Below are 27189 nucleotides of genomic sequence, written 5' to 3' on the forward strand. Positions count from 1 at the left end.
TCATACATACACATAAAAAATAAAACCTAAGGAAGATAAAGAAACCTCTGTTGTCTTTTTTTTTTAATGCAAATAAGCTTAATACTGACACATCACCCAAATTTGCTCCGAGTGACTTGCACCCTATAGCTTCCCAGAGACTCAGGATCACTTGCTTGGAACTGAGACATGCAGAGGTTTGGACAGGGGAACCTCAATTTCACGTGACCTTGGAATGACAGTGTTAGCTTAGGACAAAAAGGACCCTACCAGAAAGGTATTGCCAAGATAATACCCAGCACACTTAGTTCATCGCAGAGTTAAGAGAGCCTTGGGAGACGCCTGCTGGTTGCTGGGTGCCGATGGCTAATACTTTACAGATGAAAACCATGTCCATTTAAAAGTACTTTATTTTTTTTTTCCAGTCAAATGACTGGTTAACAGGAAGTCAATTTATTAAACATGCTCTAATTATAAATCACTGCATTAAGGACAATGAAAATAATCCGTTTAGGTTATACATTATATACAGTTGCGCTGCAACTAGACCAAAGTAATCAAGTGAATGAATTGAATATCATACATCTCAAAATAGCATTCTAGGCTTCAGGTCATTCTCTACCCTCGATAGATCACATTAGTCTGTGCACCCTATTTCTGAGTCATCTTCCCTCCAAGTCAGACCTGATGGAAAGCGGCAAAAAAATAAAAAAATAAAAGAAAGAAGCCCGAATTCCGCAGCTGACTCTCGTGAAATGTAAACTTTAAATATAAATAGATATCTACAATGTTTTCCTTTCAGTTGCTTTCTCTTTTCAGTTTGCAAAGAGCAAGTAACAGGAAGGACAATTAGGAGGGAAGTCAATAGAATTTCTCTTCTGGTAAAAAGTACTATCCATTACCGCACAATAGCGCCACCAAATTAGAGAGTGGAAAAATATTTCCTAGGTATTTATGTACCAGTGAACCTGATAGATTAGCTTGGGACTGGAGTTAAAATGTTGACATAAATCAACTAGATTCCTCAGAGAGCTGGCACCAGGTCACTAAAGACCGATGATACAGATACGGGTGGGGGTGGGGGTGGGGGTGGGGGTGGGGGCGAGGGTGAGGGAGGCACCGTAAAAGGTATTGGGAAGTGCAATGTGCAAAATGCATCTATCTGTTTACGCTCTTAAGTCTATGAGAAAAGTGTCTAGGAGAAGGGCTCAAAGGACAGAAATTAACAAGTAGTGAAAAACAGATGCACTGTGGTGGGGGGAAAGGAGAGAGAGAGAGAGAGAGAGACTTCAATTACAGATCTAACATGTTTTCACCCAGAATCTGAAAGACAGGAAGCAATCACTATATAGCATCTTAAGACATTCCAGTTTGTCCTGTTTTCCTTGAAAGAAACAAAGAAAGGGAAGCTCCGAGCTTGTGAGAGCCTTGCACACAGAGAGTAGAGAAGGGCTGCTTTGGTCAGGTGTGGCCACCTCGGCAGCAGCATCGCCTCCCTGTCAAGCTTAATCCTCAATCCACTCCTTCTGCTCAGACTAAGTCATTGCCTCTTGCATCTCCCATATCCCGACTCCGGCGCTGACCTATGCTTACCATTATTAAGTAGAGGTATGACAGTCAAGTTCATGAGACTAATGAGTTTTGATTTTTATCATATACAACCTAGTTCCCCTCCCCCACCCCACATAGCATAAGTTTAGGAGTGATGTGATGGGCTTACATAGTGTAACTGGGATGTTTGGGGGTACTGGGCTCCCCAAGATCTACAGATTTCTGATAGGTTCTTGAATACAAACAATTGGATAGGCTAAATTTCAAGACAGTGTGGCTACCATTCCTCTTGGAGAATCCTAATAAAGACAAGAACTAAGCTGAGTGGGTGTCCTCGGGAGCTGGGCGGGGAAGGCAGGAGCACGCACCAGGACATGGAAGAATGTGCTTCTTACTGTGGCCTGCACCACGTATGCTACTGCTGTGTGATGGGGGACGCTGAACGCGGCAAATCCTAAAACACCCAGGCATACAAGCTCCTTTAAAGGGCTGCTTTGCAATCCATCATCCTTAGTTTTTAACCAAATTCAGGAACTGCAGTTTAAAAACACCTGGTGCAGAACAGACTGCTGCTAGCTACGTTGTAATAACCCATCAGTAGTAGTATGCTAGGTATGATTGTTCACAACAACGGGTTGTACATACATGCAGGAGGTCATGGCAGCTGCCACCTCACAGGTGGGGTCCAGAAAAGTACAAGGCTAACGTATAAACTGCCAAGTTGCTGTAAACAGACACTGGCTGAGTTTCAAAGGAATACATGTCTTTAAAGGTGAGTGGATGGCCTCTGTGGACACGGTCCAGGGCAGGGCGACAGACTCGGAAGCAGTATGGCGCGGGCTTGCTAAACTGACTGCTGAACAAGATAACCAATGTCAGAACTGGGCTAAGGAAAACTGTAAGAATCCCCCAAATTTGTTTAAGCTTTTTTTAGGCTCTGTGACTCCTGGAAAAACAGGATCCTGGGTATACAGTTAAATAGCTTCTCATCCCCCCCTTTTTAAGGAAATTCTGCTTTTCCTAGTAAAAGTATAGCAACGTTGCGTAAAAACCACAACTTCTAAAACAACAACCTGCGTGTATATATAAAACTCGCCTCTGAGTTTTTCAGAAAGGGACAGTATCATGAAAAGATGGACCGCTGTACAACACGGTCCGTGAGACTGGCTATGGCTAGCCTTGGTACCAGTAACAAAACGGAACATAACAGTTAAACAAAGGCTTTTGTTCAGTGGCAGTTTAGTCAGCAATAAAGTGCACGAACGATACGGGAAACGCTCCTTTGCGGCTGGGCTCTCCATCGATGTGGCCAATCTGAAACGAGCAAGTTTGGGTTACAGGTGTTATAAACACGTTGGGGCAGCACAACGTCTTTGTTTGCCCAGAGGAATCTCTTCCACTAAAGGATGCTAGAAAAAACGCTGGGCCATCCTTTCTTTCTCTTTCCTGTCTGTGCTTGCTAGAGCGCCTGCCTCCTTCCCCACCCTCAGATGGGGACAGGTGAACACAGGTGTTGCCCCTGGTCCCAGGCAATATGGAAGGCACCAGGGAAGCCATCTTGGCCCATGTCACACTTAGTACACAAATGAAGAATCTATACTCAAAGTCATATACCTTGGCAAAAGTATGATACGGCTCCATTCATATTTTATCAGGCATTTGTAGAAAGGCCTGAAAACATTCAGTCTGGGTAATAACAGAATTATAGACCTGTACAATCTCAGCCATGTTTATGATATTGGCAAATTCTAAAGGAAAGCTACCAAAGTATGCTGTTGTTTTCTTTAATGCCGCTGGGAACTGTGGGTCCTCAGGAGGGGCAGGCTCTGTAGTTACGGCTAACATTTACAGCTTTTATACCTGTCTGAATTTTCCATACTTTTGGAAATAGACACTTTACATATGGCCAAGCTTGTGTCAGGTTGGAGACTCGTCCATAAGGTAGTAGGTAAGACGGTGTGTTTCCATGTCTGCTTCTAAATGATGGGTGTTGGTTGGTGTTTATACGGAGGGGCAAGGTCGGGTTCTCAGACAGTGCTGGATCCTCACTAGGCTGGGCCGTGCACATGAGTTCCTCAGCATGTAGAGGAGGAGGGAGTTTGGTAGCTATGTCTCCTAATGGGCCCGTGCTGAGGGAGGCTGGTGGGAATAGGCATCTTCTGTCAGTTGCTTTAAGAAAGGCGAATGCAGGACTGGAGAGATGGCTTAGCGGTTAAGAGCTGACTGCTCTTCCAGAGGTCCTGAGTTCAATTCCCAGCAACTACATGGTGGCTCACAACCATCTGTAATGGGGATCCAATGCTCTCTTCTGGTGTGTCTGAAGACTGTGTATTCACATACATGAAATAAATAGGTCTTTTTTTTTAAAAATAAAAAAAAAAAAGGATGGTTAATGTAGTCAGGCCAGCAGCAGTGCTACAAGGCCGAGCCCCAGACTCACCAGAGGCAGAGAACTTAGGGGTTAGCTCACAGAAGGGGGCTTGCAGGAGGGGCAGTTACAAATCAGGTCAAACTCCTGTGACTGACAAGCAAAGTCAGGTACCTTTTGAAATACTTGTATCTGGGCTTTGTCTATGCTGCAGGGCCATGAGTGGCCACTGGGTGGCGGCTCCAGCCGGGTGCTTTCTGTGTATACCTCATTCCACTGGTTAATTCCTAACATACCCCCCCCCACACACACCCTCCCACTCCCCTCCCTTCCCCAGCTCATCTCTGCCGCTTCTCATGGCACCTTTGCCACAGTGCTCTGGACAACTTCCTGGCAGAAATGATGTCACCCAGGTCTACAGACCCAAGCACCTGCTGCCAAGGTCCTCAGCTTGTAAGTGGTTAAGTCTGAGCTGCAAGGGCTTCTGGGAGCAGCCCTTGGATGCTACCTTGAAGCTGAGCAACATTTAGCTTTTGTCGGGATCAAAGCGGCATGAGGACTCCGCCCTGGAGCCCAGCTCCCTGGATGGAAAATCTGGGTCCGCAAAGCCCTTGGTTTAGGTCAAGTGTGCTCTGAAAATGTAGCCAAAGTGGTCTACCCATCCTAACAGTGAGGTGTTTGTCTGAAGGACAGATCAGGCCCCTTGGAGGAAGGTGCGCACACAGGACACACCAGAGAAGAGGAAGGACTGCACATCAGGCTGGTAGCAGCACCAGATCCAGATTGCTTAGGCTGAGAGCTTCCATTGTTTACAGACCCTGCAGCCCCACCCTGACTTGTGCATAGGCCCCTGTGGCCCCACCTTGACTTGTGCACAATTCCCTGTGGCTCCACCCTGATTTGTGCCCAGGCCCCTGAGGCCCCATCCTGACTCCTGCACAGGTATACTCCATGGCCCCACCCTGACTTGTGCACAGCCCCCCACCCCCGTGCCCCCCCTGTTTGTGCACAGGCCCCCCGCGGCCCCACCCTGATTTGTGTACAGGCCCCTGTGGCCCCACCCTGACTCACCCACCACTCCTGATCCTCTTCCCCATCCACAATGATCACATCCCCCTCCGAGAAAGTCAGCTCGTCCGGGTTGTCAGCCACGCAGTTGTAGAGCGCTTTGACTCGCTTGGGCTTTGACTTGGTCTACATCAGAGGAGGAAGTGTGGTCTACATCAGAGGAGGAAGTTGTAGGAAGCCAAGTTCTTAGGCAGAGAACAGGCCTTGGGTCTTCTGTTTGCTATGTACCTGGGCTCGGAAACCCACAGAGGTCAAGCAAGTGGGGCTAGCTGGGTGCAGTGGGAGCCTGGGCAGAGGCAGGAAATGAAACACCGGGGTCTGGCGCTCATGGGGACTATGAACAGAGGGCCAAGCTGGCCGGCTCGATCCCCGGATCATTAAACAGCAGCAGAAAGAAGCTCTAGCCCTTCACCCAGGAGCAGCAGAAAGCCTGGTGCCTCAGAGCCCTCTACCTAGCAGCAGGATAGCAGGTCTGTGTGTGCACTTACCGCCTGTGACTTCCTAGGCATGGGTGCTGGGGGCTGCAGGGCCATGGCGTTGGACAGAGGTCCCGAAGCATCTGTTCAGAGAGATCCATTGTGTCAGGGCCAAGACAAAGCAACTTTTTTTTTTTTTTTTTTTTTTTTTTTTTTTTTTAAGACAAAGCAACTTTATAAGACATCCTACTCCTATCCCATCGACAGCCTTAAGAATCACAAGGTTATATCTGAAAATGGGACTCTCCACAAGTTTGGTTGTGTCAAGAGGAAAGGCCTATACAAGGCAGAGAACTTCCCTCCTTTACACCTGACCAGCTACCTAGAAATCCACACCCCTCAACCCCAACTCTACTCCACCCCACCCCTGCAGGATCAACCTGTTCCTAGTTAAATGATTACCAGGTCCTCTTGGCTGTCCTTTGTTGATCAGTGGGGCTGGCTTGTCAGTCCTACCAGGAAAGAAACAGAGATTTATTGATCACCAAGGCCACCTGCTCCGACCTTAATTCCCTGATAAAGGACCCACCATCAGGCCATCAGTGCTTAAGCTTGTGCTTGTCATGTCCCATTATGTGTGCTACTCCCCACTCTTGAAAAAGGAAAGGGCCAGAGCCACGCGCTAGATCCTGGTCCTAACCCAGGGCAGAAGCTAAGCACACATTCATCATCTGTGTGTGCCAGCCCCAGCCCGAGCGAGCCTTCATCATCACGAGGAAGGAAGGGCCTGAAGCTTCACCTCAGGCCTGGGGGGCCTGCCAGGTCTGTTTAGGCACTATAACTCAGTGCCACCCATGCCTCTGAGCTCCGCAGAGCCTGTCCGGGGAACAAGGGACTGAGCACAAGCCTGTTGAGTTCTTTTGTCCAGCATTTCCTATAGTCATGCAACAGAGACAAACTAGTGCTTTTCAGGTGGGCAGAGGGGGCTCTAACCATTCGGACCCACCAGTGGTAGATATGCAGAGAGGTGGCTTCCCACCTATACAAGGTGGGACATTAGCTTTGTTCATTCTCTAAAGGGAAAAGGGACCAGGGTCTGTGAAGGGCAAAGAGAGAAGCTGTTGTCTCAGTTGCCTAGCCGGGCTGGTGGGACCTAGCAGAAAGTAAGACAGCCAACCGGGCAGGCAAGCCTTGGGAGGGGCTGAGGGAGCGGGGAGGCAGCCTGGGGCGGGGTTCTTTCCACAGCAGGTCCCTTCCTTCAGACACTTCCTCTGCAGCCTCAGGACGAAGAGGAAAAGAACAAGACTTGGCTGTATTTCCCCCCCCCCCCCCCGCCCCCCCAAGGGCTGAAAACCGTAAGAGCGAAGGCTCAATCCGATTCCCACCGCCTCAAGGAGTGTATGTCCTCTAGGAGTGTATGTCCTAGCAGCCATTATTAAGTGGAGTGGCCAGCTTCCTACTCTGTGTTCAACTCCAATATGAAGTGTTCACACAAGATATTTAGCAGAGAACCAGAGTCAACCAGCCTTGTCCTCAAAGGCCAGCTAAAGCAGAATGCACCCAACACCTGGGAGGAAGAGGGGTCACAAGTTCAAGGCCAACCTAGGCTAATATAAAAAAAGTAAAAAGCCAAATGATACATTTTTTATGAGTTAGTTTCTGTGGCAACTATTCAGCTCTGTCTGCTACCAAGGTGGGAAGGTACCATGGATAGTGTATCAGCACAGAGTGTGCCATGCCAACGAAACTTACAAGTGTGGTGGTTTGAATGAGAGTGGCCCCTATAGGCTCAGATATTTGAATACTTGGTCCCCAGTTGGTGGAACTGTTTAGGAAGGATTAGGAAGCATGGCCTTTGGGAGGGGGTGTGTCACTGAAGGCGGGCTTTGAGGCTTCAAAAGTCCATTTACTCCCAGTGAGCTCCCCCTCTGTCTTGTGCCAGTGGTTCAGGATATACGCTCTCAGCTACTGCTCCAGGGCTATGCCTGGCTACCCACTGCCATGCTCTCCACCCTGATGACCATGGACGCTGACTATGGAACTGTGAGCCCCAATAAACTCTTTTGTAAGTCGCCTTGGTCACAGTGTCTCTTCACAGCAGGAGAAGAGAAACTAAGACAGAGGTACTAAAATCTTCTTAAGTCCCGGGAATTTCACATGCCACGAAAGATTCTCAACTGAAAATTTCACCCACCAAGTGTAAGTACAAAGCCCACTGACAGCTTGTGACTCATGGACATAAGCAGTGGCAACAGCTTGCCTGTAGGCCTGCTCTTGCTATCTCCTGCTCTAAAGAACAAATATGAAATGACAGATTTATATCATGTTCAAAATAATCAGCAGTGGGGGGTGGCAAGGGCAGTGGCAGTGATGGTGGTCCCTTTACAAAGAATATACACCATGTCTTCCTGGGTGCATTCGCTCTAATCTGTCCTAGACAAGCCACGCCCTAACATCATCTGCTTTGCCACCTCACACCTCCTCTTTCAGTTGGATTAAAACCAGTGAGACGGCACTGGACAGAAAACGCATCCACAGTCCTAGCTTGTCTTTTGTGAGCCCTGGGGAAGTGGTTGGGTGGAGGATGCTGGGAGCTGCTGCTTGCTGGCCAGCACCATTGTTCTCATCTGCCTGGAGAGAGAGTGCCGGGAGTCCAGTGTTTCTTGTCCAGAATTTTAAGAGATGACCTGGCACCTTAAAAAGCAGTATCTAGGAGCCAGAGAATCCAAGAACGCTACAAGAGGAAGAGGAAGAAAACATGGGACAGGAGAGGCCCAGCCCACGGCTGTCTAGCATAGGGGCCCAGCCTGTCCCCCACGGCTGTCTAGCATAGGGGCCCAGCCTGTCCCCCACGGCTGTCTAGCATAGGGGCCCAGCCTGTCCCCCACGGCTGTCTAGCATAGGGGCCCAGCCTGTCCCCCACGGCTGTCTAGCATAGGGGCCCAGCCTGTCCCCCACGGCTGTCTAGCATAGGGGCCCAGCCTGTCCCCCACGGCTGTCTAGCATAGGGGCCCAGGGGACATGCTTGTGACAGTGGAACTCAGCAGCCAGTCTTAATCAAATCACCATTATGAACGGTAAGGTGCGGGTGTGTATTTTGGGCTCTCGAAGGATGTCTTGGTAAAGCAGCGCATGTGACATTCTGATTTTAAAATGTCAGACTGTGGCCTGGAGCTGTCGCTCAGTGAGGAGTGCGTTCATAGAAGGTGTGAAGCTCTGGGTTCCATCCCCAGCGCCATAAAGGAAGTACAATATGGGAAGAGAAAGAAAGAGGTGAGGGAGGAGGGAGAAGGGAGGAAGAAGAAGAGGAGGGAGGAGGAAGAAAGGAGGACTAGCATACTGAAAAGACACTTCCCAAGCAAAAGAATTAGAAATGAAAATTCAAACCAAATGTACAAAGAACTGGGAAGGAAAGAACTTGAGAAGCTGGACATGTCAGGATGATTTATAACTAACCTAGCTGACCAAGCAGGCGACTCCTACACAAGTGTAACGGAAGCCCTGAATAGTCCCAGGTATACGGCAATATTCCTGTCAGGCTAAGGACCTCTGGGAGTGAGAGACAGGGCAGGTCATGCGATGAGCAAGAGGATTCACCAAGAATAAACGACAACAAAACCCCCAAAGCTATGTCAGGAGCTGACAAACCCCTGGACTCCTGGGTACCCCTCTCCAGCACACTGAAGACAGCTTCCATTCCAGGGAGGGCACAGGGCAGGCCACGTCACCCAAGGACACCAGGGGCAGCTGGCAGGACATTGCAAAAGCAGAGGGACCAAGTGCAAGATTAATTTTAACGTGACTCCCAGAATTCATACACCTTTTAGGCAGACACCATGAAGCTGGGTTGTCCGAGGACGGGGAAATCACTCAGCCTCAGAGTTCCGTGGACAAACAGCCCCACCGCACCAGGGAAACCTATTGTTGGGTCTGGATAAGAAATGTTCCCCCAAAAGATTCTCATGCTTAAATGTCAGCTGCTAGGTGATGCACTTTGGGGAAGTGAGTTTGTCCATTGATGGAGTCAAAATCTGGTAGCACGATTAAAGGGGAACAACAAGCAGGAGACAGGATCACCAGGGTGATGTCTTTCAAGGACCTAGCATGTCTCTGGCCTGTTCTCCACTCTGCTTCCCACTGCTGTGAGGTTCATAGTTTTGCCCACGCCGCCATGATGTTCTCGTCTTGTGAACAAACCTTTCTTCTTTCAGACAGTCTCTCTTGGCTATTTGTTACAGTGAGGAAGGAGCCAAGTGCAGTCTATTCATTAGTGGTAACTGTCTAACCGGCGGCAGGAGGAGAGGGCACAGGGGCACTTACAGGGAACGCTACATCTACACAGAGGCCCAAACCCCAGAAGCCAGCAGAGAGAGAGCCACTTCTCTCCCGAACTGGTCGTCCCTTATAACATGAGAGACAAAGCTGCCGTGGAACAATCCCAGATGGTGTCAAAAGAGTTTGATTTACTATGAAAGTCGAAATTTTAAGAAAAGGATGGGGGGGAGGGGGGCTGGAGGAATGGCTCAGAGGTTAAGAGCACTGACTGGTCTTCCAGAGGTCCTGAGTTCAATTCCCAGCAACCACATGGTGGCTCACAACTATCTGTAATGAGATCTGACACCCTCTTCCAGTGTGTCTGAAGACAGCGACAGTGTACTCATATAAATAAAATAAATAAATCTAAAAAAAAAAGGATAAAATCAAGAAAACTTCTCTGCAAGCGTATTTTTAAAACAGGCACAGGAACGACAGAGGAAGTGAAGAAGAGGGGACAGAATGACAGCTAATGAGAAAAGCCCACTCCTGGGCTACAGTGTAGAGTCCAGCTGGGGACTGTGTTCCCAGACCTGCCTCTAGATGGCAGTGCCACCAGGCTGGCTTTGGTGAGTCACATGAGAAGCTAACTGTCACTACCACCGTCTTCAAAACTGACTTTGGCCTAGAGGATAATGAGGTAAGAGTCAGAAAGACACAGGGCCTTGCGGCTGGGGTTCAGCTGGGAACATGTACCTGGATTTGACCTCTGGGATCAGGTGGGGCTGTCAGAACAGTTGTGTTATTTGATAAAAATCAGATGGCACATTTAAAGGACAGGCCAACTGTCTAACAGATGAGACACAGGAATTATATTGAAAGCGGCAAGACGCAGGGTTCCATGCATTCGAACAGAGAGATTTGTCAGAGCCTGGCAGGGCAAAGGTCAGGGTGGGGATAGGACCGAGTGATCTAGTGACCTGACTAAAGATCCCACCTGGATGAGACAAGGGGCCAAGGACACAGCAGGAACACCTAGCCTGGACGAGCTCTAGAGGTTGCATGGCTAAGTGTTGGTACCAGAACTGGACTTGGTCCAAGCAGGGAAAGGAGGCTTCAGCCTCTAAGAGGCAGGGGGCAGAACCAAGAAAGTGTTCGCAGGAGGGGGCAACTGGGTTACTGAGCGTAGGAGCAGGGTTTCCACCTCTAGCAAGTGTGGGGAAACAGCATTAAAAAGCACACTCTGGGCTGGAGAGATGGCTTAGTGGTTAAGAGCATTAACTGCTCTTCTGAAGGTCCTGTGTTCAAATCCCAGCATCCACATGGTGGCTCACAACCATCCATAATGGGATCTGATGCCCTCTTCTGTTGTGTCTGAAGACAGTTGCAGTGAGTGGGGCTGGGGCAAGAAGTGGAGAGTTGGCTCAGCAGTTAAGAGTACTGACTGCTCTTCTAGAGGTCCTGAGTTCAAATCCCAGCAACCACAGGGTGGCTCACAACAATCTGTAATAAGATCAGATGCCCTCTTCTGGTGTGTCTGAAAACAGCTACAGTGTACTTTCTTATAATAAATAAATCTTAAACACACACACACACACTCCGGCTGTCCTGTGTCCCACCGGAACCCTCTCCAGGCACCCAGCCTAGTGTCCAGCACCGCTCACGCAGTAACACTGGCTAGTTCCCAGGGCCTGGTTTGTTTTGAGGGGCCTGTCTTAGGTCCAGGCCTCGTGTCTTGAGGAAGTCACGGGACTTATAAAGCATGCACACAGCTAAATGGGTATGTCTCAAAAACCTTAGGTGCTGGCACGATCTGTTCCTACGTGAGTGAAACTGGAGATGCTGACATTTCTAAGAGAAATCTATAGAATACAGAAAGAGATAACAGCACATCCATGTATATATGCATATATTCTGGAGCTCCGACTACATTACCTTCCACCCAGACTTCGAATGGTAGGAGTGTAGCCACAAAAGCAGACTCTTGTAATGGTTTGTATATGCCCGGCCCAGGGAGTGGCACTATTAGAAGGTGTGGCCCTACTGCAGTAGGTGTGTCACTGTGGGCATGGGCTTTAAGACCCTCATCCTAGCTGCCTAGAAGTCAGTCTTCCACTAGCAGCCTTCAGGTGAAGAAGTTAGCAGGTCACAGCCTAAATAAAAGGCCTCCCTGACCTTCGTCCCTTTTCCCCCCTTTTCTCCCTTCATCTCCATCACCCCTCCTCCCCCCAAATAAATCTCTGCCACGTGGAACTGAATTGGCCTGGTGTGGTCTGTCCGGACAGGAGCCATGATTCCAACACAACATTGGTGCCAAAACCCGGGACACAACTGGGTCATAACCGCTTGCAGGTAAGGGTGGGAAGTGGACTCTGGGAATCTATGTGATTGCCATGGCAACAGATGTGTGGGTCCCTGTCTCTTATGGGTGATGTCATTGGGTTTGGAGGCAATCTGCCACGCTGGTTCCTAATACCAACACTCATACACATAAAATAAAATATAAAAAATTGCAGGTAACCAGATCCTTTTGCAGTGTGTGCACAAGGGAGAAAGCTCTTGCCTATAAGACACATCTAACAGGCACTGTAGAAGGACAGTACAGTCAAGGTAATGTTTCTAGGGAGCAAAACACAGAACCAACAGGAGCCTGGGTCTTGAGAACTTGACTCTAAAAATCCCAGTGCTAATGCTCAAAAATCTAAGTCAATTATGCAGATTTAAGATCTAAGTTTGTACGAGCTGCAAAACCTCCTTGCAGAATTAACATTAATACCCCAGAGAGCTGATCAGTAAGTTACACACATGCCTCTCAGCCTAGCATGATAGAAACACCGATTTCCAGGGCTCACACAGAAATCCCAACCAACAAAGAAATGAGGCCAACGCCATTGGAAGCCTTCTGAACGTGAGAAGGAGTGACGGCTCACGTGGCCAGGCACAGAGTGGCCAAGCAGGGGCAGCAGTTACCCGGAAGCTGGCTTCTTCTGAGGCAGGCGGCTGGGTGGCTGGGGTGGCAGGGCCGGGGGCTTGCTCTGTGAGGTCCCAGGTTGGGAGGACTTGCTTGGCTGGTTCATGGCTTCTAGAGTTCCTGATGTCTTAGCCACAGGAGGGGGTGGTGTGGTAGTCAGGGGATCTGCAGAGAGAAAAGGGGAGGGGGGAGAGAGAGTAAGCTTCTAGGTCCCATACCGAATCTCTGACTGGAGGCTTCTCCCTTCTCTAGTACTCTTCTGGGTACACCTATGGCTGCTTCTCAGCCTGTTTCTTCTGGGAAACTACAAGGAGGGGCAAACCAGTAAGGGCAGCCTTGACTACCATTGGAAGTTTGCTATGGCCTGTATGTGTTTAGCCAGAAACCTGTGTAGGGGCCAGCCCTTGATTCTGTGCTGAGCTGGCCCTAAACCAGCAGAGTAGGCAGAGTTTGAGGTTAGGTTCATACCGGGCATCTGCCCTGGGACACCCAGAATGCTTGGGCCAGGGTTCTTTGTGTATCAAGGGACCCGCCTACCACCAGAAAGGGGCCCAACCCTATGCACTGCACTGGTCTCTAGTGGGGGAATCTCTAAGGACAAACTGACAATTGATTAGTATGGGGCTCCCAGTCTGAGTGGAGAGGGGTTGGTTTCTATTACTATCTGTATCTTCAGACAATAGGCTGAGGCACAGAAGCAAAGCTTAGTGACAAAGTGGGCAGAGCTATTTAAAAACTACAATGGCGTGAGGTCAAGAGCCCGGGCCATCCTTCACCCACCCATCTCTCAAACAGCACCAGACCCTTGTCAGTGGCTTGCCTCAGGGTGGGAACAGACATATACAGAACAAGAAGGGCTATAAGGAGGGGAAAAGGACCTATTTTATGGGTTCTCTCCCTCTTTCTTCCCTTTTCCATTTTAATGCATGTGGAAAAGTCTAAGGTGTATTAGCCCAGCAACACCATATTCAGAATCCTCCTGATGTTTGACCTGAGTGTCCTACAACTGGACCCTGCCCCAAATCCCTCTGCAGAGCTTCCGGGACACACCACCCTGCTGCTGCTGCTGCTACCGCTGCTGGCATCTACCCTCTTGGCAATCCCTGCAGAAGGGTTAGAGCTGCTTTCTGCATAAGCCGTAGGCACCATGGCCTAGGAAGGGCCCCGATGCCTTGGAAGTAACAGACCCAGCGATGCAGGACTCCCTGCTCCTTAGGCCGAGGTAGGGAGTGAAAATGTCTGGGTCTGCAGCAGGAGAAAGGCCCTTTGGTACTGCCTATCTCCCGACATTTGGGAACTGCTAACCACACACTGGCACTGAAAATATCGTGTCAGTTCATGACTGAAATGACCACTCCCAAATCACTACACAGCCAAAGAAACTCAAGTGTGGATGCTGTTAAAATACCTGGCAAGACAGAATAAAGAGTGAGTCATTTTAGGGGTAGCAAGGGAAGGGATGGGGGCTTGAGGCGGAGGCTGCAAGGGTTGGGGCCGTAGGGGCAACGTCTGGTATGTATCTGTGTGCAGCCCACAGCTGCCAATGGTGCCCCTGTCTTCCAGATTCATAAGGCCCACTGGCAAGAAAGGAAAAAGGAGGAAAAAAAAAACGTACTGGTAGATGTCACTCGAAGAGGGGGCAGCGGTGGGTGGACAGCTGGCAGATCTGACGAAGATCGCTGCCTGCTGATACCGTCCACACCTACAGAGTTTGTCTTCCACAGGGTGTTAGCTGAGGTGGCTGTCTGAACTAAACCCACACGCATACACACACGCGCACACACACAGGCACGCACACGCACGGAACAAAAACAGAAACAAAACACTTTGTTATTGATCCTCTCACTCATAAAAGGTCAACATGAGCCTTTTACAACAGGAACCGAGCCCTGAGATTTACTCTTTTCTCTACTAGAGAAAGCGAGACAAAAATGAAAACTATATAACAATAAACAAAGTGCTCTGGAGAATGCTCACAGGCGGCCTTTTCAGTTTGATGAAATTTTAAAGATAGAGTTTGAAGAAGGAAATAAATAGGCATAGATCTACTAAGCGTTGCGTCCAGGCTCTCCGGAACGTCTGCTCGTCTCTGCCCTTTTCTCACCTCCCACTGTGGGCCACAGAAACCCTGTTCTCAGCCACTGTGGGCAGGAGGAAGGGTGAATTCCAAACACCATGGGCGGGGCTCTCCCCAGACTCCTGTAACTTATCTGCCTGGAGATCTACACGGATGATCCAGTTGCTTCAGGTGACCCCCCACGGTGACCACGCTTCCCAAGTCACCATTTTTCTCACTGTGCACCATTTATTCAGATATACAGGGGTGTCCCTGTATCTAAGTGGGGGAGGGGGTGGGGGAAGGGGGGTCATGGCAGTGAGGTGACACACCCTTCCAGGTCAGCCCCAGGGTTGGGATGGAACCTTTAAACTTGCCCTATGGTGAGTAAGTTCGTATTTCAGTGTGGGACATAAGGTGAGAACTCTATCTTCACACCAAATATAGACTCTAGGGCAGGGGAGATGCAGGACGGGGGTGATGCAGGACAGGGGTGTTATTTACTTCATGTGAAAACAAAACAAACTGAAAAAAATAAAAAACAAAAACAAAAGAACTAAAGATATCATGGCAAAAAGTGGGACTAACAATCCCTTGGATTCCAGGACTGCAAGAAATCAAGACGAGGAGCTGACCAACACTTTCCTACCGCCCACAGGAGTGAACGAACGAGGTCTCTGTCCGAGCAGCACACCCTTCCAAGGAGAAGAAGCGGTGAGATGCCCATAAGGCCCTGCACTGCCCAGGACCGCCTGTAGGAGGCGACAGGGAGTGCTCGTTAAGCCCAGGAGGAATGAATGGTCCCTGGGATGCCGTGGGTGGGTGTGAGGGGTGGGGTGGGGCAGGTGGAGGATACAGGGCCTGCTCTGCGCCTTTGCTCTTCAGTGATTCACCTGACTCTTTGGGTCTCCCTGAGTGCAGGACAGTGACACATGTGGACTGTCCAGTTGGTCTTCCAGTGACTCCATACCTAGTACCATCCCATATTGCCCTCCCCTTCCCAGCTGCTGCAAGAGACAATTTACAGTGCCTTACTGCATAGCAAGCACAGCCCAGGACAGCAAGGGAAGCCTCTCCTTCCTTGACCTAGAGGGCCTGCAGACTATCACCTAAGGCTGGCAGGCTTTGCAGAGCCAGAATGCCAATTTGCTGGCCACTTTGTGAAGCACAGTGGCTAACTGGTCTTCACTATAAGACAAACTGTGTTTCTCTATTTGTAAAAGCAACCAAGCAAGCAAACAAACAAAAAAAATCACCTGTTCAGTGGATCTGCTATGTAGAGACGGGGTAGTTTTGTGGCGCTTTTCATACTTAAGACAATCAGGAGGGCCCACACATTTGTCTTTTTACAATTAGGCTGAGAACTGCTCCCCAAATTACTACCTTTTACTCCTCCATTTCAAAGGTATTCTAGAGAGATACTAAGGCATCACAGTGCTTTAAGCTAGCCCTGAGAAAGAAGAAAGGGGATAATCAGGACACCAGGAGGGGAGCAAGTGGGCAAAGGAGACAGCAGGAAGGCAGCAGAGGACACCCTCGCTGACCAGCTGCTCGCCCCGCCAATCTCTGTTGCCCGGGGCAACCCTGCATCTCCCTATGCACACCTCTGAGTAAGAACCCAGGCAGAATCTCTACCAGTTTAGTACCCTCAAACTAATGGAACTCCTTAAGGAAGCAAACAGAGAACAGCTACAGAGTGAACACCCACACACGTAACTTCTCAAAGCCAAAGCCCATATGCATTTGCAGTGAGTTCAAACTCGTGTACCTTTGCCAACATTCCGAGGTGGGAGTGGGGGTGCGCTGGTGGTGCTGGGGGGTATCGACTGGGAGGAGGGCGGGCTGCCGCTCAGGATGGCTCCGTAGGTCTCATTCTGTAAGATGCTGGGCCCGAAGCCCCTCTGTTTGTCCTTGGTGAGGTTGGCAGTATCTCTGGCCAAAGACACAGCATTGGGCTGGAACTGGCTGGAGCCCAGCTGGTAGAAGCTGACAGGCCGGTCCTCCCGCCGGTTAGGACTAGGCTGCAGAGGAATGTCATGGAAAGAACATGAGATGGAGCTGTGGCTTTCTCTGAGTCAAATCAACTCCACAGGGAACACTTAATCCACATTGTGGTAGGTACATTTCCGCCCTACGCTGTTGCATTTGAACTGCGAGATTTTAATGTTCACTCTTCTTGTGTTTTATAATTAACACACACACACACACACACACACACACACCTCTCCACAGAGCCATGGCTTACTAATTACAGTTCTTAATTCTGTGAAGAACTTCAAGTAGCAGCTATTTCATCTTACAAACCAGCCTAGCACCGTGCCCCTTTCCAAATACAGTTTCTTCTGTGACAGAACGGCTCCGGCCAGCGAGTGGCAATCAATCTCCACCGGCACCGTGACTAGCGCCACAGTGCAGAACACCAAGTCCTTCCCACATTACTCTGAACCACTGAGCTGTTGAGATCCCAATAAATCAGGGGTCAGTAAATCCTGACCCTTTGGAATATCACTTGCTTAAAAAAAAAAAAGTGTGTTCTTTGTGTATAAATACATATGAGGAGGCCAGAGGAAACCACGGGCTCAGTTCTCTCCTTCCACCACACGAGTCCTAGAGATCAAACTCAGGTCTCCGAGACTGACAGAAAGACCTTACTGCTTTTATAAATAAAGATTTATTGAGATGCAACCTTCTCCCAAGATTTACATAGCTGTACTAGAGAGAAATACTAAGTATAGATGTTAACTGTAGCGTTTCCATCATGGCCCAACAGCCATCAGAAATGCTTTTTTTTCCCCGTTTGTATCTATTAGTCATCTCAGTTTATACTTCATATTAGAATACTAAAGTCCTACAAAAAAATAAAACAGGAAAACCATACAAATGTATTCAACAAGGTCTTTCCTCTCATTTCAATACAGAACACGCTGGCACGCCTGGCAGCTGTGGTGGGAGCTAAGACGGGTCATGGCAAGGGTCAAGTGTCGGGAGGGAGGTTGCCTGAACTTGGCTCTGCAGTCATAGACCTGCACGAAGGTGGCATCAACCTGAGGTACCCCAAGGTGTGCTTGGCAGTGAGTGTGGCTAGAGCCCTGCGTTCAGGGCAAGGCTGTACGAAAACAGCTGTCAGCCTCTCTGGAGGCTTTAAGGTCCCCATCCAATAAGAGGAGTTGGAGCTAGTGAACCCCAAAGGCTGTGAAGTGGCTCCCACTTGGTGGTTTCCAAGGTCACTCAGGTCAACATGACCAGCCACATGGTAAACACTGTTACCTGCCAGGAGGACCCGGCACCGGCCAGCATGGAAGACTTCCCGCCCAGATCAGGGAACACACAAGACAGCAGGCCATGCCCCGCCCTGCTCTGCAGCTGTGCACCACGGCACAGACCTGTAGCTTCTCGTCCACGTCGTCGTCGCTCTCATCCAGGTCCTCGTGCAGTAGCCGCCATTCGTACTCGACGTGGACATGGGAGTTAAACCGCCCCGACAAGGCCTGGGTGAGCTAGGAAGGAGGATGGGCGGCCAGTTAGTGCTGCTGCCTCATTTCTAGACATAAGAGGCAGACTCGCATGGAGTCCAGACCAAGCATGGACGGGCCAGGGAGGAGGGCCTTGAAGTACTCACAGGAGATGCCCCTCTGTTCCGGGGTAGCTCATTTAAATCCCTGGGTCTCTGTGGAGGACCCTGTACCTGACTCACAGGATAACCCAAACCCTCAAAGCTCCCTGTCAGTGACTTTCGGTAAGTCGTGCAGTGTGCTGCATGGGCAAGGGATTTGGGGACCTAAAAGGTGATGGCCAGCGTATAGGGATTAGCACTGCATGGGAGGCAACTGAACCGCAGAAGGAATGTGCCTGTTGCTAAATCGGCCTTCCCACATGTGGTGGTTTGTATATGCTTGGCCCTGGGAGTGGCACTTCTGAGAGGAGTAGCGCTAGTGGAAGGTGTGGCCTTGTTAGAATAGGTGTGTCACTGTGAGCATGGGCTCAAGATCCTCACCCTAGTTGTCTAGAAGTCAGTCTTCCACTAGCAGCCCTCAAATGAAGATGTAGAACTCTCAGCTTCTCCTGCACCACGCCTGCCTGGATGCTACCATTTCCCTGCCTTGATGATACTGGACTGAACTTCTGAACCTGTAAGCCAGCGCCAATTAAACGTTGTCTTTTATAAGACTTGCACTGGCCATGGTGTCTGTTCGCAGCAGTAAAACCCTAACTAAGACACCACATTAAGAGAACTGAGCCCTGCAGAAAATAATGTCCCTTTCTTCAATTCTCCCACAGAAAGTAGCTGGCTAATTCTCCTCCAGCTATAGAGGAGGTATGTCAATGCATTATCTGTACTTGGTGTTTAGGGCCAGACAGTTGCTGTGTGACTTTGGGAAGTCACTTGGCTTTTCTGTACCTACTTCTTTATCTATAAACTGGGAACTAAAGATTAAACAACATGCAGGGTAAGGTCTCCCTGCGCATCTGTGACCCATCTCTAGTTGGGCAGCATTAAGAGTTCTACAGGTTGGGTACTTACTGTGTGCACCTGCTTTGCAAAATTCAACAATTCTTACAACGACCTTGCAAACGAGTGTAACTAACTCAACGTCACAAGTGAGGCACCAGCCCTGGGGGGTACGTTCCCCAAACTGCAATGAGGCACAGCCCATTGCAAACTGAGGACCGCTGACCCTGCAGCCCCTTCCGCCAGCCACAGCACCTCTTCTTCCGGAACAGAAGAGAAATATACACTGACCTGCGTGCTCTGGGTTTAAGGATAGAGGTAGGAAACGCAGCTGGGCATGCTGGGAAGAAGAGAACTGGGTGCTCATGGGTACCAGATAATGTGCAGGCCCCGCCTTTACTTCAGCTGCCTGAGGAGCCCAGGGCTACCGCCATGTTTAATAATCACACACTGAGCTACAAGTGCCACCACAAGAGGTAGCCACCTGGCCAGCAAAGATCCCCCAGAGTGCTCCTCCAGGCCAGCCAGTGCTTAGCATGGCCCAGGATATGTGTTTTGTACCCTGTTGTTGCAGGCCAGGGAGACCGGCTCTACTCCATTCCCCCACTCCATCACACCCCAGGCCATCTACTCATGACGGATACTCACCAGTTCCTCACAGTGCTCGTGCTTGAGCCGCCTGGCAATGTCCAACGGCGTCTCTCCTGACTCATTGGCTGAAAGCCAAGGTGGGAAAACAAAACAAAACTTAGCCTTATGTTTTGCATCCCCAAAGACTCTGTTGTTGAAGGCTTGATTCCCCAGCTGGTGGTGCTATTGAGAGGTGACTGGATCCTGAACTTTTCTTTAAGTGCTTCTCAGCCTTTTGTGCTTTATCTTTATCTGCTTAGTTCTACATACACACACATACACACAAAAACACATGCACCTTTTTTTCTTTTGAGACAGGGTGTGGTGGGTTTGAACAGGAATGGGCTCCGTGGACTCAAGTGTGTGTCTGAATGCTTGGCCCTTAGGGAATGGCACTATTAGGAGGTGTGGCCTTGTTGAAGTAGGTGTGGCCTCATGGTGGGGGCGTGCTTTGAGGTCTCCTAAGCTTAAGTTATGCCTAGTGTGACACACAGTCTCCTTCTGTTGGCGTAGAACGTCCGTCTCCAGCACCACGTCTGCCTGTGTGCCACCATGCTTCCACCATGATGATAATGGACTAGAGCTCTGACCCTGTAAGCCAGCTCCTAGTAAACACTCGCCTTCACAGGAGTTGTGGTCATGGTGTCTCCTCACAGCAATAGAACCCTAACTAAGACAGACACACCTCACTAAACTAGGCAGGATTCATGGAATGTTGTCAGGCTAACCTGGGCGGGGTGGCTGTCATTAGTTGTACAGGACACAGCAGAGTAAAGAAGCTGTGATTTTAAAAGAAAGGCATGAGTCACCTGAGAAATGTTAAGCCAGACAACCCTTATCCTAAGGTCGAGTTATCAACAGAGCAAGAGCGGCACGTTGAGTGCCCCGCCCCCACACCAGAAGGTAATGAGCTTCGGAGTCCTGACCTCTGAATGAACCTTTCTTCCCTGGGAGTCTCTGCCAACAATGTTTGTTTTTGCGTTTCTTTCTTATTTTCTTTTATAAGTTCAGACAGGACACGGCTATAGCTTTGGCTTGCTGGAACTCACTGTAGAGACTATAGTGACTTTTGAGCAGGATGCATCTTTTTTTTTCTTCTACTTTTTGTTTTGCTCAGTACTTCTTCAAATCCTTCCCCAGGACCCACCACACCTGGACAGCTGAGGGTAAGCTGCCTTGGCAGTGGAAGACCCACAACTGAGAGGAAACAAAGGCCAGGCAGGGTTAGGATCTGCTGCAGGCACTGCAAGAGGGGGCAGAAACCAGCGCCTCCTCAAAGAAAGGCCTAGTCTGATCTCGGAAGGTGAGCCAAGATGGCTACACAGTTGATCTAGAGTCCTTCAGCTGCAAGGTCTAGCCTGAAGCTGCAGGTTAGGCCAAAGGCTAAGACAGACAGTGGGCAGAGTCCTTCCATACCTAGGACAAGACACTCTGCAGGACAGGTAGGGAGAGGCACTCTTTCTAGTGTGAGAAATGCTCCTAATAACAGAAGTGCAGAGATGTGGGAAGGACACAGAGAAGGCCAGCAGAGCCACGAGCATCCGGCACACCATGAGCACCCAGCACACCACGAGCACCCAGCACACCACGAGCACCCAGCACACCACGAGCACCCAGCACACCCATGGGCAACCACCCAGCACACCCACGAGCACCCGGCACACCCACGAGCACCCACCCAGCACACCCACGTGGCTTACCTATCTCAATGGAGGCCTTTCCTCGCAGGAGGAGCTTGAGGCACTCGGCGTTGTCCGTCAGGCAGCAGTAGTGCAGGGCTGTGCTGCCCTTGCCTGTTTGTTTGTCCAGGTTCCCACTGCTCGGAACACAGACGGAAAAAGATAAATCAGTCATAAACCAGAGGACTGAGATTAGCCCCGCAGACTACACAGACATGAGTTAGCAGTAACAATCTACCTAAGTTATCCCAGTGTGGGTGAGCACCAGACACGCTAGTGTGAAGGCAGCCAGGAGCAGCCCCATTGACAGAATACAAGGAAGACAGAGGAGACCAACGGTGGTGTATTGTCACCGAGTTTGGGTAAGAACTGTAACCCTTTGGTGGTTAAATGACCCTTTCACACGGGTCACCTAACACCATCAGAAAACACACACATATTTATAGTTCATAACAGTGGCAAAATTACAGTTATGAAGTAGCAACAAAAATCATTTATGGTTGGGGGTCACCACATGAGGAACGATCTGAAGGGGTCATGACACTAGGAAGTTTGAGAACTACTAGGCTAGACAGGACACTCTGGAATAATCTTAGCGCCTCTGTTCTCTTCTCTCTTGCCCTGAGGTCCTAAGAGCACCAGGTCCACCATTTGGTCCATACAGCCGGCCCTGCCTGTCACCCCGGAGAAGCACACTTTTCATTTTCTTTTTGAAATTATTTTATTTTACACATACAGATAGTTTGCCTGTATGTCTAGGCATCATGTATATGTCTGTACCAATGGAAACCAGAAGGCGGCATTGTATCCCTAGGACAGGAAGGGTAGACGGTTATGAGCCACCATGTGGGTACTGAGAACTGCACCAGGTCCTTTGGAAGAGCACCAGTGCTCTTAACCGCTGAGCCACCTCTCCAGCCCCCTTCATCTTGTTTCCACCAGGGAAGGGAACGCTACTGCTGTTTGGTGTCCCGAGGCTCCCGCAAGCCTGCTGGCCTAGGACAGCCCCCGGAAAGTGGGTGAGGGGGACACTTCTGAAAACTTTCACATGTTTTTTTTTCTACCATGAAACAAGACTAGATTACCTCAAACCAAAGGTACATGCGTTCCACATACATGATAGAAGCAATCATCCTCTAAAGTCACACCACAGCCAATAAAGGGCAGGGCCTTTGTATCCATAGGCAGACAAATGGGGACGGCAGTGCCCTTGGTTTGGTACCCACTGCTCCCAGCAGAGGGACAATGGCTGCCTCGGTGTAAGAAAGAACCACCTTTCCTTTCCTTGCTTTGTGCAGTGCCAAGGAAGGTCATGCACGTGAAGCAAGCGCTTACCACTGAGCTACCCCAAGCTGCTTCCTAACCCGATGCGTCCTCTATTGCGATCATCTACCTTCTATCTAAGGAGAAGGCAAATCAGGTTCCTGAACGGAACTTTCCATCGTATTTGTAGCATTTAACCAGCATCCTCTGCTCCAACACAGCAACCCCAGCCACGATCAGGGGTCACTGTACAGCTGAAGAGTCTTAGCATGTTGCTTGCAGTCACCGGCAGGTGCGCAAATGAACACAGCACACATTGAACAACTCAGACGGCTGTTTCTAGTCAGTGATTACAATCGGCCTCTCAGCCCAAAGGGTACAGCCTTCACTGAGTTCTGACTTACAATTCCTGGCTTAGGACAGGGGCTAATGCATCTCTATCTCCTCATCTCTCTCTATTGAGATGCTGTGTAGGGAAAGACCTACCCACAGGACAAACCAGAGAAATGCTCATGTTGCACAGATGATGGCCCTGACCCCTGCATGGTCTTCCCCAGGACTGGGAATTGAGCAGTCATGGTTCTCTGGAGTCTCTCCTAGACTCTGGATCTTGCAGGTATCAAGAAGGCCTTTTGTTCTCACACTCTGGGGGTATTTCTAGGAAATTCCCATAATTCATATTTAAACCAGAGATATGAGCATCTTGGCAACACAGGCCAAGTAGTGGAGACAGTATCTGGTCCCCTCCTGGGAAGCCCAAGAGAACCGGAACGAAGGCCTCTGCTTAGTTTTGAGACACCCACCTGTTCTGGACCAGGAAGTCTACAATGTGAAGGGAAGTCCGGTCCACAGATCTGACTGCAAGATGGAGGGCTGTCTCATCTGGCTCCTGAAATTCAAACCAAGACATTTGGAATTCCAGTGGCATCTTTCAACCCCAGGACCACCAAGGTGAAATAGCTCGTGTCCCTTCCCAAAGCCTTTCTACCTCTCCCCTCCAAAACATTTATCTACGATACAGAGTGCTCAGTTTTTAATCTCCACAGCAAAAGGCGTATGTGGTGGTTTGAATATGTTTGAATACTTGGTCCCCAGTTAGTGGAACAATCTGGAAAGCATTAGAAGGTGTGGCTTTGGTGGAGGAGGTGTGTTACTTGGGGTGGGCTTTGAGGTTTAAAAAGATTTTGATTCCCAGTCCAGTCTGCCTGCCTACCTGCCTGCCTACCTGCCTGCCTGCCTGCCTGCCTGCCTGCCTGTCTGTCTGTCTCTGCCTTATGGATGTGTCTTAAGATGTGAGCTCTCAGTCACTCCCCGGCACCAGGCCTGCCTGCCTCCTGCCGTGCTCACCGCCATGAACTCTAACCCATCCAAACTGTAAGCCCCAAATAAACGCTTTCTTCTACAAGCAGTCTTGGTCATGGTGGTTATCACAGAAATAGAAAAGTAACTGAGACGTCATAACTTTCCTATCCCTCTCTACTTGCAGGAAGTGAGAAACGCTGGGGCTTCAAGCCATCTCAACTGTGTCCCCATCCCTACACCCCCACCAGGTGAGCAGGCCAAGGGAACACAGTCATGCACAGGGCGTCGGCGTCGGCGTCGCTCTTCAATCATCCTGCCTGCCCAGTCCTCTGGCAGCGGTGGGCACAAGCTGCTCTAGACATGGGGTTGGAGCTGTCTCCTGAGAGAGAATGCAAGTGACACTGGATAATACTTAGGAATAGCCTGTGTCACCAGGAGAAAATAGTGTCTGTCACCTTACAATGTCCCACTCAAGGGATCTAGTTTAGCCTAGAATTCTGGATCCAAACATGAAACCCTACCTAGTACCCCACCATACAGGATGTTGAACCTCATCCCGAGACCAGGAGGGTCTTTAGACCTGGACTATGTGACCATAGGGACTCGATCAGGAAGGCCAGGAGACTAGATAGCTCCTTAGGTACCAGCAGTATAACACAGACATGATCCCAAGAGCAACACTGGAGACGGGAGGAGGCTCTCTACCCTCCCTTTGGGAGGACACTCAGAGTGTGAACTACAGGACGGTCCTTGCCACAGCGCTCCTCCGCATGGCCTCAGAGATGCCCTGGGACTAGCTTCCCACATAACGAGAGGCTAAACCTGTTTATGGTAGGGATGGTCTTCTCAGGATTTCAGGCATCTGGGGATGTATTCCCTTCCACCTCAGATGGGCTTTCCTTCAACATCTGGCATTACACTTTTGGCTTAAGACTAAACCAACAGGACTAAAGAGACAGCTCAGCGGGTAAGGGACTTGCTGCTCTTATAGAGACTCGTGTTCGGTTACCAGCATCCATACTGGGAGCTCACCACCACCTGTAACTCCGGCTCTAAGGGATCTTTTGGCCTCTTGAGGATGCCCACATGCATGTGGTATATACATACACTCAGGTACATACACACAAAATAAAATTAATCTTTTTTTTTTTTTTTTAAGAACCAAAATACAAAGGTTCAGTTTGAAAGGAGTCAGTCTAGGTGTGATGGTGTACAAGAATAATCTCAGTACCCAGGAAACTGAGGCAGGAGGATTGCTAGCAAAGTGAGACTTTTTCAAAAAAAGGGTAGGGGTGGGTAGTAAGTCCTGTTGTATAGCAGTGGTTGTAGTTACTCGTGTATTTGAATAATATATCCAACATTGCTGAGTAGATTTGAAATGTGTCCATGACAAAGGACCAGCATATAGGGTGATCTGTACTGTGGCCACTCTACAATGTGAATACACATCAACACGCTGTGCTGCATATCGTAATAACGTTGCACCATAAATGGTCGGGCATCCTGAATGCAGGTCACAAATCCTAAGTTCCACACGACCCTAAACTTTTTGACAAGCGGAAAATTCCACACCTGAGCTCAGATGGTGGCTAACAGTTAAGATGGAGGCACACTGATGATGCGGTACAAAATCACTTCTACGTATATGGCCTACACGAGACATGAGCCAGCCGTGTCCTATCTCTAGGCTCTCACCGTGCATCAAGTATTTCAACACCTAAAAAACGCCCCAAATTAAAACACTTGTGGGCCAAGCAGTTATGATAATGTATGTCCAACCCATACATGTATTAACCCATTAAAACAAAGCATGCCACTTATTTCTCCCCAGGAAGTGATAGGCCATGGAGAATAACCCCCTGCACACCTCCCTTGTCTTACCCCACATTCCCCATCCTTTGCAGCCCCTCTTACATGCCCATTGGCCAGCGGGATTTTCTCTGTCAGGTCCACACCATCGGCGTAAGCTTGGAGTAATCCAAAAATGTCTCTGGTCTTGACGGCCTCGCAAAGGCTGTGGAGCTTCGCAGCGGTGTCTGCGTGCTTTTTCCGTGCGTACCTCCTCTCCATGTACTTGGCTGTGATGTAGTCCTTCCTTGCAATCCTGAAACCAGACACAATGGATGGGTCAAACACTGAGGGCTCTGTCTGTCCATCCAGTCCATTGTTTACAACCCTGCCCAGGCTTCTTGGGGCCCTGTGGGCACCTTCCTTAAGTAGAGGGCATGTCTAGGTTCCAGGATCAAAGGTACCAAAGCCCACCCAGCAGTCCTGGGCCTCACCCACTTATAAGGACAGAGGCCAGATGCATGGCTTTTTTGGTTTTGTTTTTGTTTTTGTTTTTTTTTTACTTTCTCTCAGGTGCTTGCTGTTGGTCTTCTTACATAGTTCTGAGCGCTCGCTCCCTCAGCACGCTGCAGCGCCCGCACCTAACCCGTCCTTGTATTTGCCTGGCTCGCTCAATCCCTCCACCCACATGCTCACGTCTGTCCCTGCTGTCACCCGAGTTCCTCCTGCAGGTCCCAAGCCCCCTCTTCAGACAGGCTGGTTACCCTGACCTGCTCTCTGTTCTGGCTTTCCCTTGTACTTTGTCTGCCTTCCTATTTACCTGATAGCCACATCTGTACCCTGTCCTTTGTAGTCTTCATGGGTACCTTAAAAGGGGTGTACTTACCGGTGACAGGGAATCGGAGTAAACTAAGTGACAAAGATGTCAAACCCTCAAATCACAGGGGTCCTACATGACAGACACTGAGGTTCAGGAGTCTGTGGGTCTACTCAGCATTTTGAAACACAATACTGACATCCTTCCTAGCGAAAAATGGATGGGGGCGGCTCTCTATCAGCGGGAGCTGGTGCCTGAGTTGGCATTTCTCTAAGCCAGGGCCGGCAACACAGGTACTGTAAGATGCAGACAACCGCATTCCTAGAAGCTGGCACCAAGCCAAGAGCCACCGCCCATGTGGCTTCTCATCTCCACAAGGACAGGAACCAGAGAGGGACACACCCAGGCCCGCACTTCACCAATCTGGATTGTACCTTCTCTAGCGAGGATTCATTCCCACATGTTCTCTGCCTGTCATCTCAGCTACCCTGCAGGGAAGCCTGTTCCAGCAGAAGCAGTTGTAGACTTCCTAAACCTGCCTTCAGTCTATGTTAGACAACCTGCCTGAGCTCTCTGGGAGCAGAGCACACAGAAATG

At 49.6% G+C, this 27189-nt stretch overlaps 1 protein-coding gene across 2 annotated transcripts in view; it reads right to left on the reverse strand.

Moving 5' to 3' along the window:
• Positions 1–102: 102 nt before the first annotated feature.
• Asap2 (ArfGAP with SH3 domain, ankyrin repeat and PH domain 2) overlaps positions 103–27189 on the reverse strand; it is a 168475-nt gene continuing 141388 nt past the window's right edge. The window contains exons 17-28 of one of the 2 annotated variants that reach the window (XM_052186046.1): positions 25902–26091; positions 23489–23574; positions 21444–21559; positions 19762–19829; positions 18047–18160; positions 16432–16684; positions 14223–14357; positions 12607–12772; positions 5845–5894; positions 5455–5525; positions 4970–5092; positions 103–2844 (exon numbers count right to left, since the gene is read on the reverse strand). In XM_052186046.1, the coding sequence (XP_052042006.1) occupies positions 2770–2844; positions 4970–5092; positions 5455–5525; positions 5845–5894; positions 12607–12772; positions 14223–14357; positions 16432–16684; positions 18047–18160; positions 19762–19829; positions 21444–21559; positions 23489–23574; positions 25902–26091 (1447 nt within the window). In that variant the 3' untranslated portion in view covers positions 103–2769. The remainder of the gene's footprint in view (positions 2845–4969; positions 5093–5454; positions 5526–5844; positions 5895–12606; positions 12773–14222; positions 14358–16431; positions 16685–18046; positions 18161–19761; positions 19830–21443; positions 21560–23488; positions 23575–25901; positions 26092–27189) is intronic. The other variant, XM_052186047.1, reaches the window with a different exon arrangement.

The sequence above is a fragment of the Apodemus sylvaticus genome, chromosome 6, assembly GCF_947179515.1.
Source record: "Apodemus sylvaticus chromosome 6, mApoSyl1.1, whole genome shotgun sequence".
NCBI lineage: Eukaryota > Metazoa > Chordata > Mammalia > Rodentia > Muridae > Apodemus > Apodemus sylvaticus.